At 33.6% G+C, this 18,285-nt stretch overlaps 1 protein-coding gene across 3 annotated transcripts; it reads right to left on the bottom strand.

Moving 5' to 3' along the window:
- Positions 1-3,823: 3,823 nt before the first annotated feature.
- LOC105645303 (Outer arm dynein light chain 1 protein) lies at positions 3,824-18,076 on the bottom strand. Of its 3 annotated transcripts, XM_012230869.4 has the most exons (11): positions 17,380-18,075; positions 16,603-16,860; positions 12,747-12,989; positions 12,434-12,583; positions 10,965-12,265; positions 10,120-10,193; positions 9,915-9,996; positions 9,710-9,835; positions 7,501-7,604; positions 4,958-5,115; positions 3,824-4,309 (listed from the first exon to the last, which is right to left on the bottom strand). In XM_012230869.4, the coding sequence occupies exons 1-11, from the start codon at positions 17,821-17,823 to the stop codon at positions 4,073-4,075; spliced, it is 3,177 nt and encodes a 1,058-aa protein (XP_012086259.1). In that variant the 5' UTR covers positions 17,824-18,075; the 3' UTR covers positions 3,824-4,072. The 3 variants fall into 3 exon arrangements, 2 of the variants coding, with proteins under 2 accessions (XP_012086259.1, XP_037494925.1); XR_002285667.3 differs by lacking the exon at positions 3,824-4,309 and having other exon boundaries at positions 5,051-5,115; positions 7,501-7,632; positions 17,380-18,076; XM_037638997.2 differs by lacking the exon at positions 3,824-4,309 and having other exon boundaries at positions 5,051-5,115; positions 7,501-7,594; positions 17,380-18,076.
- Positions 18,077-18,285: the final 209 nt, after the last annotated feature.

The raw sequence follows: 18,285 nt of genomic DNA, 5'->3' as shown, positions 1-18,285 counted from the left end.
TTATTGATCAATTTATTTGCATATATTATGGATACATCCAAAAGATAGCTACATGATTATTATTAATTTGCAACCTGAAGTTTGAAAAGATCATTATCAATATGCAACTAGAAGTTTGCATGACTATTTGCACAAATAATTTGATTAAGAATACAGTTTCCACATTATGCTATTAAAACAATTTATTTTGAAAATGATGGTGAATTTACACATCGATTTTTAACGATTATGGCATGTGTTAATTGAATAGGGCAACCTATTATTGGTTTTATTTATGCTCAAAAATGATTTAGTAGAATCATTTATAAATCAATGCAAGACAATTATTATGAGAACAAAGCTCATTATTTTTGTAAAGTAGCATGCTATTATATACAGTAGCATTTACTTGCACCAAGCCAATAAGTTATTATAAGTTCTCCCCTTTACAATCGGTTTTAGATCAGGAACCAAATATTACCCATCCATGAATTTTTGAATGTGCGGCATATGTTCTAATTTCTCTACCACAACGCACTAAGAAGGGTCCTCAAATCGAGGTTGAAAATATATGTCGGTTATGATCTATAATTAAATATTTAGAACTTTCAAATAAGAGAGTTATATATGCCAAATTTGGTAATTGTTATGGATCCCAATATTAGGGAGAGAAAATAAACAGTTAGAAGAATAATTGATTGAAAAAGAATTATCGTTATTATATCTTGATCCTCATACAAGTCAGTGTGAATTTAAAATTTTATAAGATAATTCATTTATAATATATTGCAAATTAGTTGCCAGATATATATACTAATCCAAAATGACATAATTAAATCTCACATACTAGCTGCAAAATGCTTCTATTAGAATTAAAGTCCTTGAAAGACAAACTGCCTATGTTAATGAATCTACGGCATGCCTGAAGCATGATAGATTGGTTCCAAAGATGAAAGAAAATGAGCAAATATTTAAGATGGTTGAGTTCTAGAAAAGTAAAATTTAGAAGAGATCCTAGACATGACTAATAAGTTTCCTGAGAAACTCAGGTACCTGAAATGAATGAAAATTATGAGATCTCTATAAATTATATCATGTCATGACAAGATGGAACCAATATAAAAATGTAGACAATATTTTTATGATATAAAGTTAAATTTTTTGAAAGATTATGAGGATTTTGAGAAAATAGACATAGAATTGATTGGCCAAAATAGAATGACGCATGTGACATTTTTAAATTTACTTGAAAAGTAAAGTTTAAAATTTTAATATGGACATCAAGAGATGTCAAGCCAGTAGAATACATATACATATTTGTGCGAAATTAAAATGGAGTCATGAGTTATAAAGCAAATTTATTGCACAAGTTTTTCGCAAAGAACTGGCATTGATTATAAGGATAAATACTCTCATGTGGTGGGTGCAATTATATTTTCATATTTAATTAGTCTGGCAATTTATGAAAATTCTAAATGCATCTAATGAATTAATGGCTATCTATTTATGTGGCTAACTTGATGTAGATATCTATATGAAAATCCCTGAAAGATTCTAGTTGCTTGAAGCATAAGTTAAATTCTCGAGAAATTTATTCAACTAATGTTATGGAGCTCCATATAGATTATTGGATAATGATAGCCATGAAATACTGAAAAAATGCTTGAAGCAAAATCGAGATCCTGACAAATGCATTCAAGATTTCTATATAATTTAAAGAAATCTCAATACGTATAATAGAATTGCCTTAATGATGTTTATGACTAAGAAAATATTATATTATTTTATGATTATATTCTTTTGTAATATTTTATTATTAAAAGCATACTTTTGATATTTATTTTATATATTATCATGAGTAAGGTGATCTCTTGATTAATGAATTTTTATTGAAAGGATATTTTAATAATATTGTTATATGTTCATGAATTTTTATAGAGATATTTGAATATGAATTTGTCATTATTTGGTTTATAAACATTATTGGAATTTCTGAAGAGTTTCCAAAGATTATAAATTTCTTAAGGGAAGAGTTTGAGATGAAAGACATTGGAAATATTAAGTTTTGTCTCGGCCTGAAGATTGAGCAATTCATAAATGAAATTTACTTATGAATCCACATATATGACTAAGTTATTCAAATGAATTTATGTGAATAATAGTAGGATCACTTGATGAGAAGATGACCATTTTTCATTTTGAGAAAATGATGAGGAACTCTTGGTCCTGAAGTACCATATCTTAGTGCAATAAAGGTGCTAATGTATCTTACTATTCATACTTGACTTGATTTTTATAAATTTTATTAGCAAGATATAGTTCTTCCTAGATATGAAGAAATTAAATGGAGTTAAATATATAATTTGATATCTCCATGGCACGATATATATGAGTTATATTATAACTAACATGTCAAAATCAGTTTTGATCAGTTATGAAAATGCAAGTTACTTATGTAATCAACATTATATTAGATCATAATCAGGTCGTTCATTTATATGTGGAGGTACAATTATTTTATAAAATTCAAGAAACAAAGTGTTGCTAATACTTCTTTTAGCCATGGAAATTTTAGCAATTCATGAAGAAAGACGAAAAGTACATGCATTCTATTCGTCCAGAAAGAAATTCCTACAATATTACATAGAGAATTGTGATATTGAAGTTCAATCATTCAAGTGATAATATTATTAATTTGCTCATCAAACACTTTCTACTACAAGCTTTCTACCATAAATTTTGAAGAATTGCTGCATAAAAATTGTAATGCATAAACTCAAATATTTCAAGATCTAACTTCATGAGGAGAAGTAAATACGCACTGTACTTTTTTCCCTTTAATCAAGATTTATCTTCATGAGGGGAGTAAATACGCACTGTATTTTTTTTTCCCTTTAATCAAGGTTTTTTCCCACTAGGTTTTCCTGGTAAAGATTTTTAATGAGGCAATATTTCAACGCGTATTTAAGAAAAGAATAATGTATTCTTTTTCCTTCACTAAGATTTTGTTTCCACAAGATTTTTTCTCTTAGTAAGATTATAAGGAGGCATATCCTTTGAAGAATGGACATCCAAGGGGGAGCATTATGAAATTAATGGATGTTCTATATGGACTAAAAGTCTGTATTCTTAATTATTACGAACTATATCTTCCTGATTTATGTAGAACTTTATTAGGGTTCCACTTATATAACCATATATATATATGAGGCTTCCCATCAATAATAAATACACATACTCTCGTATTCTCTCTCTATTTTTCTATTATTTTACAACAATCTTTTGATTTGTAGTGATACAATTTTTTTTGATCTGTGGTGATACAATTATCTCACGCATGAGGTGGTTAGGATTTTATATCGCTTTCATACATCTGCTACGCATATGGGCGTGTGTTAATCTTAGTTGATTATAAATAGGACATGTGTGTTTAACCAAGATAGGATTCTTATCTTGAATATACGAGGATGAGATTCTATGCTACTGTCTGATTCTATGCTACTATCTAGTTATGCTTATGAAAAATATCCTAGTCAGGACAGTAAATGCAGTTCTTTAAAAAAGAGATCAAGTCAAAGTATCAAAAGCTGTGACATCATACTGTGTTCCTAGCTAAATCAGGATTTTGCAATGAAGGGATTTATCACATATTGTTGTGATTGGCAGTTTAAAAAAAATATCCCACTACATTTCTGAATGACAATTTTCAATTTGAATTGATCCCTGTCTTTTGTCCAGAAGAATTATTTTTTTGATTTAACTTTGGCATAGAAGGTGACTGCAGTTTTGGTAAAACCAACAAAATTACCAAATCCCATACCCATTGCACTTTCCAGACGATATCTGACAACACAAACCAATCTTAATTTTCTTTTCATATTATATAATGTACAATTTATACAAGAGAAAAAAAACTCAATTACATAAAGAATCACAAGAAAGAGCTATTGAATTGCCACACTAAAGATACATAAAAACAATAACAAATTTAAACCAAAAATAAAAAATAAATAAGAACAAATAATGGAAAGCCTACCCCAAAAGAATGAAGTGAATATCGATATTGAAACAACTAATATACAAATGAGAACACTTAAGACACGTGTGTTACGACCAATGGAGTCATCACGAGCCCTGAATGAATTGCCTTCAACAATGCCACAAAATTTAATAAACTCTCTTCAGAGAACCACTTGAGTTTCCATGTCAAAGAGCCTGAGGCGGCATCATCCTTGCTACTTTTTGTTACTTCCTCGTAAGCCTTGGAAGAGAGGGATAACTTAGTCGAGGCACGCTCAAGGACTAAGGTTACCAAGTGGCTCTCAATCACCTGAAAATGGAATCTAACCTTAGAATGAATAATATAAATCCTCCTAGATTCTAATTAAAGGATTATGGAGGATTATGCTATAGTTGAGTTCAGTGATTAGTGACAAGAAAAAATGATATGTACAATAGACCTATTCATTTCAATTTTGACCAAATAGGTACAATTGCAACTGCTTATTGAAATCATGGCGAATATTCTATTTCTGGCATTTTCAGGTTCTGAGTTTTTTTGTCATTAGGTCTTCAAAAATATAATACTTAAAAAAAAAAAAAAAATTTAATGCAGTTACCAAAACCATGTTAGCCAGAAAACAGTTTCTCAAGTAACCCTGTATGTGTGTTTGTGTTTTTAAGACAATTAGACCAAAAAAAAAAAAAAAAAAAAAAAAAAGAGGGCCATTTCAGAGTATGGACCTGACAACTAAGTTAGCTTGTCACAGGAGAATTAAGGAGGCATTGCCCCCAGATTGAGAGAATGAGCAATTTTAATCTGTCACTATCATTTTTGAGCAAAGCAAGAAAATGGAAAGATAATGAGGATACAGAGAAAGTACATCACTAAGCCCAAGCTAGAGAGGCTGTACTAATTCTAGTAATTTCAATGCATAATTGCATGAATAAAAAGAAAAAAGATTAAATGGGAAGTTACCATCTCATTTATGTCACTGATGGAACAACATGAATCTAGGGAGAAATACGAGGAGGAAGATGCTTCCAATGAAGTTGAGCTGAACTGCTTAAGTTCTTCAATACACAGAAACACATGTGCTCCACTTACAAACAGCGACCTTGGAACCCATGATTCCTCTTTTCAATACAAAAGAAATTCCAGTCATGCCAAATGTAAAAAGCCCAAAGTTGGGTGGGGAAAAATAAAAGAAAGAAAAGAAAAAGAAATAACTACACACATCTAATCAAATATAAACATGAAGGGATGCCTCAACTACTTGACACTAGCAGAACCATTCTTTTATTGTCCAATCTTCAGCTAGTGGCTATGACCAAAAAAAATAAAAAAAGTAAAAAATACAAAACAATTCCACATTTGTATTTAATCCCAAACCTTTCAATTTAGCCTAATGTATCCTAATCTAGCCAATTAATAGTGATTACACCTACTAGTCAAAAGAGCCCAGCACATCCTCTTGTGCCTCGCCCCTAACTTTACTAAAGGCTCTCAGTGTTTTCCCAAAATACTCCCTCTGCAATCCTCCCCCAACTCTCAGCCACCATCTCACTGCACATTCTGTTACCAAGAGAGCTCATGTAGTAGGATAATATAATTCAATTAGCAATTGCTGCTTGCTTCTCCAAAGGAAGGTTTGTAAACATTATCATCCTGCAATTGCCTTAATATACACCAAACATTAACTTTTCTTCTTCAATTTGTACTCTTGCATGTCACTTAGCCTGCCCTTCAACTCTAGCATTATCCAAATGAGTGAGTACCACAATGTTGGTAGATCTTGAATAAATAGAGGCTTCTATGAGTGCATAGTGTGAAATAAACATAATTGTCTGTGTTGGCAGGTTCTATTGCAATACAAGAAAAGGCCAGCATATAGTGATCATTAACAACAAAAGGTCATTACTCGACGCACTTTATTCTTCATCCAAATCATTCCTGAGAATTCCAGTCTCCAAATACTGATTCAGTTTCTAATATTTTCTTGGGAAGAAAGAAAGATGAAAGATTATGGGTTTTGTGAGAGGTTAAGGGAGGAGGTAGATGGGTGTTTTCGAACATTTTTGCTTTCCCATTCACTAGTGGCTACAATTGTAACTAATTAGCCAAAATAGTGTATAGTAATCTAGTTTAGAAGCTATGGGACCTCGCATATTAATTTTGGGTTCTCTTTCTTTTGCTTTTTTTCTCCTGGGTACTAGGCCATAATAAATATTACTCTCAGTGTTTCACATTTTTTTGTTTCTATATCCAGTGTTTTTCCATCATTGACAGGGTTAGATTCACCAGCCTATTTCTTACTTTCAGGGATTTCTTTTAAAATTAGATACTAAGCTCAGTCTGATTTATTCAAAATGCAAATTTGCTCTAAATTTGCATTTTGATAAATTTCAGACCATATATGATTAATTTTATATGATTATTTTCAAATTGTGCATGGGCGCATCGCTATATCCAATATTTCTCTACATCCGACATTTTGATGAACTTGGGATATTTACCTTATGAATACTCTAGGGTGGACTAACTCTTTGTTTTGGAGGATTGAAGATACATTGATAGAAAATAAAGGAAAATGTATCAAGTTCAAGTCAATGTTTAAGACAAAATACATATGATTTACTTGACGTATCTAGTCAATTATTAGTACATTTTTCTCTCATTTTCCATCCTCCCATTTTTCACTCTTCCAAACAACGTCTAAAAGTACTCAGCCTTCCCCTTGTGAAAGGAGGACACTATTTCAATAATTTGAACCTGTGGCCAAGTTATAATGAAAAAACCTGTAGAATAGCATATGCTACAAATAGTCTAAAAGTCTTGAAACATATTTTGAACATCTAATAGAAGTATAGAAAATAGTTTATCCTTTTACTTTGAAAATCCTTAAATCTTAAGCCATTTTATCTGTAGCACAAAACATTCATACTATGCTTGAAACAAACTAGAACCAATGTACACATTTAACCACTCGTTCAGAAATTGTAATTGTGAAAATATAAATGAGAAAAAAAAAAAAAAAAGGAAAACGACAGTGCACATATGAAGTTATCATATTTACAACCAAATACTTGGAACTCATATGATGCATGTTTCACTGAGGCAACCATTGGACTACTACACGCTGAGCATGCCTAATACCAAAATAATAATTCCCTGGTCATTAAGTTCTAGAGTTTCCTCCTAATTTTTTTCCCTATGAAAAATTGTTAAATTTGTGGATTTGACAGCTAGCAGATGTCACTACTAGGATATTCAACATGTTGGTATGAATCAAAAGAGCATCAATTAGCTGTGAAATCATGAATTTCTGAAAGTAATGATAAGGTCGAGAAATCTATCTTTACTCTTCAATTCCCAAATATTGATCTGCTTCGAGGTATTTTAACTACTGAATTACATAAATTTTACATTATTTGCTATAGATAAGCACAAGTCCATGACAAAGTACGCCATTTACTTAATTTACAGATAATTGAATCAGCACAAAAAATTGAGAATTATACCTTTATTTTTGTACCAAAAGAGCACCATAGCATATTGGAATATGCTCATGTTTGAACCTCCACATATTTGTTTCTCAAATAACTCAACCTGAACCTGCTCCAAACTGCCATATAAATTCCCAAAACCCCAGTCTATCATATAAGATTAACAGAGAAAAATAAGTACAGATAGATTAAATTCAAAGCAAAATAAACTAGAGTTGGATATTGATATGTGTAGCGACCTTAAAGTTGATATCTATATTTGAAGCGCATAAGATAAAAGGGTTAGTTTATATAAATAGTGTCTACTTCTTTGTTCTTCTTTTGGTGTCTCAACGGAAAATTTCTTTACTGAAGTGCTTAAACAATAAATTTTTTAGAATCACGTGCTTCCGCATGCTTTGCTTGCCTGAAATCTAAATGGGACAGTGTGGGCCCACCTTTAGCCAATTAACTGAGGTGGCAAGATGGTTGCTGAAGAAATCACGGCACAGTGATCCACATGCAATATATGAGTGAAATAAAATTTCTGCCCTTTAACTTTTAGAACTCGTCAATCAGAGATAGTTAGGCTAAGTTAGGGTTCTTGATTAATTCTAATTTTAAAAATCCGTAATTTTCTTCTCTAATCTGCATTCCAATAGTGAACCTAAGGTATTCTTTGATATGACCATCAACAGTTGGCCAGCGGACCAACAGAATCGAGAAAGAGCTTCCATGTTCTCTAGCAATAGCGAGAGAGGAGATGGATTTGGCTTTAGTTTCTCTCTAATTTTCACAGTTTATATGTGCATCATCCTCACTCAGGTTTAGCCCTTAACTTCATCCTCATATAACTACCTCCTCTCTTAACTCCGATCTTGACCGATTGTTACAATTTCAACTAGCCTCATAACTCAAACTTTCCAATCATTTAAGCCCCCGTAATAGTAGCGGATGGAGCACAAAAGAGATGGGTATGAGATTTGGGGTCCTGATCATTGAAGCTCATGGGCCTCAATTTGGGGAATCATCGAATCAATCGTGGCACGCAGTTGCCAAATTGAAGATCATCAACAATTACTGAACACCAGCTATGGGTAAGGATAAGAGTAAGGGTGAGGATAAGAGATTGATTTAGTAAGGGTGCCCATTTTCACCCTTTTCTTTTCATATCTTATTTCATTAATAGTGACTTTTTTCACCAACATATATTTGGTCAAATGCATTAAGTGGCACCAGAACTTTACAAGAAAAATCTAACGGCATCCCCAATTTTTTTTGAATCATGGAACATTTCAACTTACGAAATTGCACCAATTAAGCATTTTAACTTGCAAAACCATTCTATTAAATGCTCCAATTAGTAACATTACATTAATATATTGCACCCATTGTTCCAATTAGTAACACTTATTGGATAGTTGAAAATTTTGAACCCATTGTTCCAAAAGTTGTACTCACCATATATCATATCAATATATTGCACATAAAAGATAAAAACCCTAAAACATAATTGTTAATAGTGTGGAAAGGTATGCATAGTTACCATAATTTGCAACTATAAGAGCACAATAGGTTCTCATAAAAGTTTAGGTTGCTACTAGGTTAAAGTTGTAAAGTTAAAGGTATAATTATGCCGCATAGATTTAGTGTTATGATCTCATGACCGACTAATGTAATGTATGTAGGACACTTTGTCGGGTCGGAATTGCTAAGACAAATGATTTTTTTATCTAGATACCTCATGATTCTATTATGCTTTTGAGATCCAGCTTTTATTTTGATTAATGCGTTCTGGATTACCCAGCTGCTACTTTCTTGGTTCCCTTTCTTTTCCTAATATTTTTTTGCCAGCTTTTATTGTACCTCTTGTATCTCTTCTCTTCATTCTAATATTCTTTTCTGGGCTGGTAAAGGAAAAGTATAACGAAGATTTAATTTAGCAAAAGAGGAACATGCATTTAAGCATGAACCAGGCATGAGAGAAGGAATTTTCTCACTCATCTAATCCATGTCAATATAAACTCGCGATAGGTGGGCCTTAAATGTCCTAACCAGCATTTAGGTGAAAAAAAGTCAGCAACAAAAAAAAAAAAAAAAAAAAAAAAAAAAAAAAAAAGGAAAGAAAAGGAAACTCCAGCACCATGATAGAATTTTTATTTTTATTTTTTTGTTTCAGATATCAAAATAGCAAAAATGAAAAACTTCAAACACCACTGGTATAATTAACCCTAAGATAAATTACCTTCTTAATGCATATCTGTCATTGATTGCATATGGACCAAAAACTTGTAGTGCGTAAAGTAATTGCCTTGATTTCTCAATGCTCCTTGTTAGAAACAAATAAGTTGCCCCTTTCTCAATGTACACCCTAACCAGCAACAAAAGAGGAAACAGTTTTAGGAAACCGACCAGTATAATAATTGCTCACAGTACCAGAAATCACTAACCTCACAACCTGAAGTCCTAAACCAACCAAAACCTCTTTAACATCTTCAACCCTGTGCCAACCAAGCAGACTCAAAATATTCCCTGCAACGCATCATGAAAGTGAATTTCCAAACTTACGAGGTTAGACAACCAGAGATAAAGTAAATTTCCACATAACCGAGTACAAAAAACAATGAATGAGAAGTAGGTCTCCTCATTACTAACCTGAGCCATCAAATGCTACACCAATGAGTAATACATACAACTTGTTTGCACTGCTCAACAATAAAGCAACTTCTCTGCAAGCAATAAGAAGAGGCATTTGGAAAAATAAAAAAAGAATGCAGACAGCAGAGAACTACTAGATATGAAAATTAAACATTGTAAACAATTTTATCTGAACCAATGGAAAAAAAAAAAAAGCATATTGCAGAAATGGGCCAATTCAATGAGCAGTAAATGAAACTGATGCCATGTAAAACAATATAGATTAGATACAAACAGGCACCTCACGCCTGCAACTTTGGACAAATTTACGACCTCTCATCCAACTGCCTGCTATTCATTCAAACTCATAATTGAACTTTAATTCTTTATGTGAAAGAATATAATAAGCTAAAGTAGGGGAATACGAAATGGAGGAATGCACTTTAACACTCATAGGCTTACATTACATGGACTACTATAAATTTAAACCATGAACTACCATTTTACAATAAAACAATAGAAATACAACTCATCAAGAACTTGCCTAACTTAAAAAATTTTGGAGCAATAACATGCAAATCATGAGCACAAATGAAAACAAAATGCACTTGCCAAATGCAAAGAATATTTGGCAATTTTGGCAACGTCCAAAGAGTATCTCATCAGCTTCAGGAAAATATAGAGCAGAGTATGAAAAATCAATACCTATTCTAGTCAAGAAAATTCGAGAAAATGGAGAGATATTTCATGTGATACAGACTAACCCAAATATAGACCCATTCTAGAACTTAGAAGAGTGACTTTATGTTTAACTTTAAAAATAAAGAAATCACATGCATTTTCACATGATACAAGATGTTTACCTTTCTCTGTACAAGGAATCTGGCTCAAGTACACAATCACAATGCAGATAGTGTATACAGGTCTCATTAATTCTGGAATCTGCAACATTCGCATTAAAGTACTTCTCAATAAAATCATCAGAGAACCTACCAACATTTGCAATTGCAGGAGTTCTATTTGCACTTTTCTGCAACTGTTTCTTGTCAACAATTCGTTTCCCTTGCTTATCTTCTTCACCAGCTTCACAAGTATCCATATCAACAGTTGGTCTTTCTGATGTCCCTTTCTTGTTCACCCCATTTCCTGCTAGTGAAATAACTCTTCTCTTTGGTTTTCTTTTGCTTTTTGTCTTCTCTAGCCCATCTGCCTCTTTGTTTCCTTCTTTTTCTTGCAGTGGACAAAATCCTTCATTTTTTACTTTAACAATGGGTTGTCCATCATGTGAATCAAACAAAAACCTTTCATTTTCAACCACATGAAGAATTCCGTATTCCTGATCATAATTCTTTTCAATAAAAAGATCAGAAGATGAATGCGCTCCACCTTTGAAACTTGAGTATTCTTCACTCTGTGATTGATATTCATTTGCTAAATGCCCATATTCATATAAATCATCATCACTACAGCTGGTATTACTGTCAGATGAAGCTACCGAATAGGTCTCTGCAGACAGCTGTAAAATTTCTTCCACAAAATTATGGCGACGACGCAAAATGTCCACACGGTAATGGGGAGGAGACCCTGGGTAAGCAGAGGAAAAATGAGACTCTGTTGTATCATCTATGGTAGTCAACGGTGATAAGTTCCCATTTTCAACAATCTTGTTGTCTTTTTGAACGATTAACCCTTCATGCAAATAGAATTTATCATAATTGTGTCTTGGCCCTCCTATTCCCGATGCAGACATTCCCACAAAAGAAGCATTAGATTCAAAGACATTTTCACTAGTTTCATCTCCCGAAGCATGATGAGAATTCGAGACATATCTTGAACTTTCACCATGATGTTTATGGCTTGTCTTGCTTTGCAGATGATTTTCCTTTGTATGATGGAATGTAACCCTGCTATATGTACCCCCATCCAAACAATTCTCAGATTCAAGATCCATCCACTGTTTAAATTCCCGCAACCAAAGAATAGAATCTTCTCTCTTCATGAGCTCAACTCTGTTGATCAAATCAACTATTTCAGCTTCATCATCAGATATGATATTCTCATCTTTGCTTTGAATATCATTATCACATGATGGTGACTCCTGGTCAGAAGAAAAATATGTGCTCTCTTCTTCAATTTCGATTGCAGCAAGACGAGACATTTTTCTCTGTAAGGAATATCACAATTCTCTAGATCAATAACAACAAAGGAATATCACAACTAAAAAGAAATTGACTAGCGCAAAGATATATGAAGTACTTAGGTCAAGCTATGCTAATAAAAGTTCAACACCAAGATTAACTTTCTTAACATAAACTCCAGTAATTGCACTTACCCTTTTCCCGATGATACTCCCCTCTCCGCCAGCATCATCTTTTGCAGGAGAATAAAATCCAAAGCTGGCAGGTCGCTTTTGCCTGCTGGCAATTATAATTTGCATCTTCCAAAGCTCTCTTGTGCTGATTTCTTTGTCATCCAACTTCAACTAATTAGCCATGAAACACATTGAGCTATCAGTTTAGTAACAATCGAATTTGAGAATCGAGTAATGTGCTGGATCATTTAGATATCATATTCAAATTGATGAGAAATAACAACCAATTGAATGGACTTCAAAAGATGAACTATTAATAGGGGTCATTACTTACAGTATGTGGATGTGTAAAATAGCTGAATACTTGTGCTCGATACCATCTGGCACAACACAATGGATTTCCTTCCAACCATAAGTTCTGAAGAAATGGTAGGCTTCCAAGGAACTCCAGCTCTGAAATATTGGAAATAATATTGTAGGAAACATCAAGCCCCTCAAGTGACTTCAAATTCTCAAGCCCATGTAATGTAGCTAGAGCATTGTTCCTCAAAACAAGTTTAACAATATGACTGGAGACCTGCATAGTCCAACAACATCGGCGTATGGGTCCAAAGCTAACTCCTAAAATGAAAAATAATAGCGGAATGAAAAATTTCAGATTCAAACTACAAAACATGTCACTTAACAATTAATTTATTCAAGTAATTGCCTAGCAAGTGAAGCTTCAAGCAAATTTCATAACAGGATCCTTCTGGAAAAATGATAAATTTAGGTTCCCAAGTTGCAGCATTGAATATAGGAGATTAGGAGCTACCTATAAACAATAGCAAAGCTATCAAAGCTTAAGCACGTTTCATGCATCATGAAAAGAAATCCATAATCAACTCCATTTAATGTATTTCAATAGTCTTAAGTCTTTACATCTTTTTAGAAGTGTGAGCACAAGTTAACAACAAAATGTCCATCATCATTCGATAGAGAGAAAGGGACAAAAAAGGAACTTTCCAAGTGATAAATATTGAAATAATTTTGTGGCCATTTTATTTGTCAACAGAAGATAGAAATTCAATATATAGATTTCTATATCCAATTCCCTTAATGATTTTTCTTTTTTGTGTAAAATGAATAATTGACATAACTACACCATACCAAACAAAGCTCTAACATCAACCTTTAAGAATGGAAACACTTGCAAATAAAAGGTGCATATAGGTGTCAAACACTGATCTGGTGAAAATTTTAATGCCCTGAAGTCCTGGAGTGTGTAGCTCCAACAAACATCTAATTCAATTTAGCATACCTAGAATTAGAATATGGTACTCTAGAAGGCCAAATACCTAAATTCACCGGGAACTCTGTTACTTTAATTTTGTGGCACCTTAATCTTTGAAGGAGATCTATCATACCCCTATACTTATGAATTTTGGTAATAATGCACATCTTTCCACACTAACGGTACAGTTTTTAGGGTTTTCACTTTTATTTGCAAAATATTGATTTGACGTGTGGTCAACACATTTTCAACCATCTAATAGATATTTGATAGTTTTAATTTTACAAATTGAAATGCTTAATAAAATGATTTTGCAAGTTGAAGTTCTTAAAAGATATAAATTTTATAAGTTGAAATGTTTTATGCATCAAAGTAAAAATTGAAGGTGCCATAAGGTTAAATAACAAAGCTTAGGGATGAATTTATGTATTCAGCCTACTCTAGAATTTCACATGAAACATAACAACTTCATCCTCCTATATGAGAACCAAATTCAATAGTCCACTATGTAAACTTGTTTAATAAGCCAAGTTGCTCTTATAGGAATATGTGACACCTCTCATGTGCATCACTCTCATGTATAGCTTCAAAATTCACTTAATTCAATTTTTCTAGCATCTCTAGAAAATGATACTCTAGAATCACATATGAATCGCAAGAACTCTGTCCACCTACATAAGGACCAACCACTTTGACAAAACCCTTCTTATATTGAGATCCAATGGTCCATTATGAGAATTCATACAACAAGCCAATTTGCTCTTATAGCAACATATGACACCTCTCATGTGCATAGACTCCCTCCAAAAGATGTATACACTCCCAAGGGAGGACCAACAATTTCAACTAAACATGTCACACTTAGATTCAATGGTCCATTATGAACACTTGTTTAACAAGCCAAGCTGGTCTTATAGAAATATATGACCCCTCTCATGTGCATACACTCTCATGTGTTGCTTCAACACTTAATTCAATTTTTCTAGCATTCCTAGAATATGGTACTTTAAAATTGCACATGAAATATAAAAATTCCGTCCCCCTATGCGAGGACCAACCACTTCAACCAAACTATAGTCATACTAAGACCAATGGTCCATTAAGAGAATTCATATAACAAGCCAAGTTGCTACCAATGGTCCATTAAGAGAATTCATATAACAAGCCAAGTTGCTCTTATAGCAATATATGACAGCTCTCATGTGCATACACCCCCTCCAAAAGATACCCTGTACCATTAACCAATGCTGCAATGCTTACATCTGGGTATTTTCCAAGTCATCAAAGAGTAATCTGGACCAGCACTATCCACTAGTCATTAACTATCACGCCACTACTTGCCATCTAATCACACTCATAGCACGTCACCAATAGTCCTAATCAAATTATCGGGTTATAGCACCACTTATTAGCATGCAAAGTGAAGCTCTAATATAAATCCTTGAGAGTTATTTGACATCTAAAGCAAGAAGGTTGAAATATGTGTCTGAATCACCTTCAACCTAGAAACTCACGTTATTAGGTTGTGAAACTCCTACATTTCTATTCTGATTATTACTTGCATAATTCCCCATAAGATATAATTTTTCACTTGTACCCTAAGAACTGACGCGGATAGAAGAAATTCAATTCAAAGGCTCAAGAAGTTCAGGAGTAGTTTGGGTCTATAGCTATCCATGCTTGTACTGCTTTCTAATCAAGTTGTCAGCCGATAAAAATACAGCAGATTATGCTGTTAGCTTCGAGTTGTGTGATGCAATTCTAACCTTAGAAAGTGTCATTATTCCTTAATAGAAGTGAGTCGTAGATCCTATCAGTGTGATGCTAATAGTTTATGTTTGTTTGCTTAATTTTCCTTTATTTTTCTAAAGAAATCCAGATTTGTCATATTGATCTTCAAACCCTAATCCTTTATTTCTAAAAATTCCAGCACTAATCTCCGAAAAATTCAAACTGTCCTGGATCAAAAATCTATTACACTTTATTTGCAACAATTCAAAATTTTTTGTCATATTATGTGCAGCTACCTTATATAGTATCAATTATCTTATTTTATTTCTTTTGCACCTTGAAACTCGGGTGTGTGCTTGCACTGGTGCCTTGCACCTAGGTACCTTAATGTGCTTTTAGCACTTTAATAACTATGTTTGGTAGGTAATCTATCATACCTGTAACACCACTAAATCAAAGAAAGTTGCTGAATCTTTATAGCAATAGCTTTCAATTTGGCTAGGCTCTAATTGCAGCTTGACTCAATTTGTTCAATCTCAAGGTAGGCACTAATCACCTAGGTCCTCCAACTACTTGTTAATCCTAGACCAGTGAACAACAGATTAATTTGACATCAGAGCAAATAGTCAACTGGCCCTCAAACTTTCAGAATTTTCATCAAGAATGGTCCCTGAACTTTAAAGAGAGAGAGAAAAAAAAAACCATGTCCTTTGATGAGGACAAAGAGATTGATCGACCCTTCTTGCTAAGGGTCCATCATTGGCCTAGCTGCCTAAGTCAAGTAATGAAATTCAAGATACCTAATGTAGAGCATAACAACCACCAGCCTGCTTGTGCTTTATGCTGATCAGCCTTTTGATTTTCCCTTTTTTGATAAGTATGGTGATCAGTCTTAGGAAGCAGCAAGTACTATTTTTCTTTGAGCCAGAAAATCTGAAATAAATACTCTTAGAGGATCTGAGTGGCTAAACTCTCAAGATAGATATTAGGATGCAAATCCCATTACAAAGCATTTAACTAAAACATGCAGTAAATAGGACAACCAACACAGCTGCAACCTTCTAAAAAGAAAAAAGAAAAATCTAGCAACTAGCAAACTTGAATTTTATTTAGTAACCTAGAGTGCCAAGGCACCAAATCATACAGGTAGATCTACTAGTCACAGCATAAATTCACAGATTCCTACCTCACTAAAGGGTGCAATTGATCTCAAATGATTGAACCCAAGATCCAGGTGCTTCAGTTTCGTACATTTCTGTAAATTATCCACCTTAGCAAACTTATTTCTGCTCAAATCAAGTGTTTCAACAGCAGGAAGAAGTTGCAAAGATTCATCCATCAAAACCAAGTGATTAAACGCGCATGATACAAATGACAAATGGTTCCATTGTGGAGATTCCTTTATCTCTGCAATCCGACTTGCAAATACATGGCGTAAAGCATCCTACATTTTTTCAAAAGAAGGAAAAAGAAAAAATGTCAAAAACAAATATACAGACAAAAATCTTGATAAAACGAAGTAGTCATAATAAAATAAAACAATTTAAGATAATGCAACTAAGAATGCAATGACCACCATAGAGAAAATATCTAATCAGTAACAATTGAAGCATGAAGTTTGGTTGCTCCAGCAACTAAGTAAAATAACAAAATCTTAATCCCAAGTATAATTCAAGCAATAGATTCCGATTTTTGTGTTTGCTATAACTGAACCCCACTTCCTTTACATCCCAATCAAACACCAAGAAGCCTCCCAAAAAAATCAAGCTCAAAAACAATAAATCAAACCTATATTCATTCCCTCGTTTTTTAATATTTCAATTTATCAAGCCAAATAATTCGATTCCTAAACATCTTATATTCCAACAAAAAAACACAAAGTTTTGCAGTCCAAAACAATCGAACATTGCAATAAAAACATATATAAGGAAAGAATTTAAAATATAAAAAATAAAAAACTCACAGTAGAATTGTGGCAAATGATCTTCTCCAAGGTATGTCTCAATTCAAGCAAACCTCTAGCAGCCGAAGTAGACAAATCACAACCTCTAAGCTCCAAAACCCTCAATCTCCCAAAAGGCAACAAAGAAAGAGGCGTAGGATCACGAGCAGGCGGAGGCAAAACAGAAACCACCTTAAGCGACGTAAGCAACCTAAGAATACGATGGAGCTGCTCAAGTGCGCGGTGGTCTCCAAGGTCAGAGACGTAAGCGCGAAGATAGTCAATTGGCGCACCAGATAGAAGATTCTCGAGTTCATGCAACGCCTCAAGCCTAGATTGAACATAGTGGAGTCCAGCAGGATTAAGCTTAAGAACTAGGGTTCCATCAAGTAAAGGACCGGCGTGGCCTTCGACGAACTTAACCAGCTTCTCCAGATACCGATCTCCCGTCACAAAAATCGCCATTACAAAGCGAAACAGATCTTTCTAAACTGTAAAACGAATTGTAATATATCCTTATAACATAAAAAGGAGTAGTAATTTAGGGGTTTAGAGAGAGAAGGGAGGCTTGGGAGGGATTGAAGAGAAGAAAGAAACTGCCATGGCGATAGGGAGAGAGATAGAGGACCGTTTTTTTAGATGGATGTGTGAGTCATTGTTGGGTTCGGGGCCTAATGATTGGGTTAGACTTTGGCATTTGCTTAATTTTTGTTTTTTGTTTTTTATTTTATTTTTGTTATTGAAGATTTATACTAGGCAAGGAAACGCACTGTAGAGAGACACCTGCACTACATGCATACGCAAATACTGGGACCCATTAACAAAACACGTTTTCTTCTTCTTTCGGCTCCCACGCGTTGCTTGAGACGAATTGGGGTGGGATGGTCGTGAAGAAGCAACGGACTAGCATCTAAGTAAACTGCCTTC

Source organism: Jatropha curcas, chromosome 8 (genome assembly GCF_041381405.1).
Source record: "Jatropha curcas cultivar XTBG-Jc1 chromosome 8, XTBG_Jcur_1.0, whole genome shotgun sequence".
Lineage (NCBI taxonomy): Eukaryota > Viridiplantae > Streptophyta > Magnoliopsida > Malpighiales > Euphorbiaceae > Jatropha > Jatropha curcas.
Note: the sequence above shows the minus strand (reverse complement) of the source record. Positions and strands in the feature narration are given on the sequence as shown.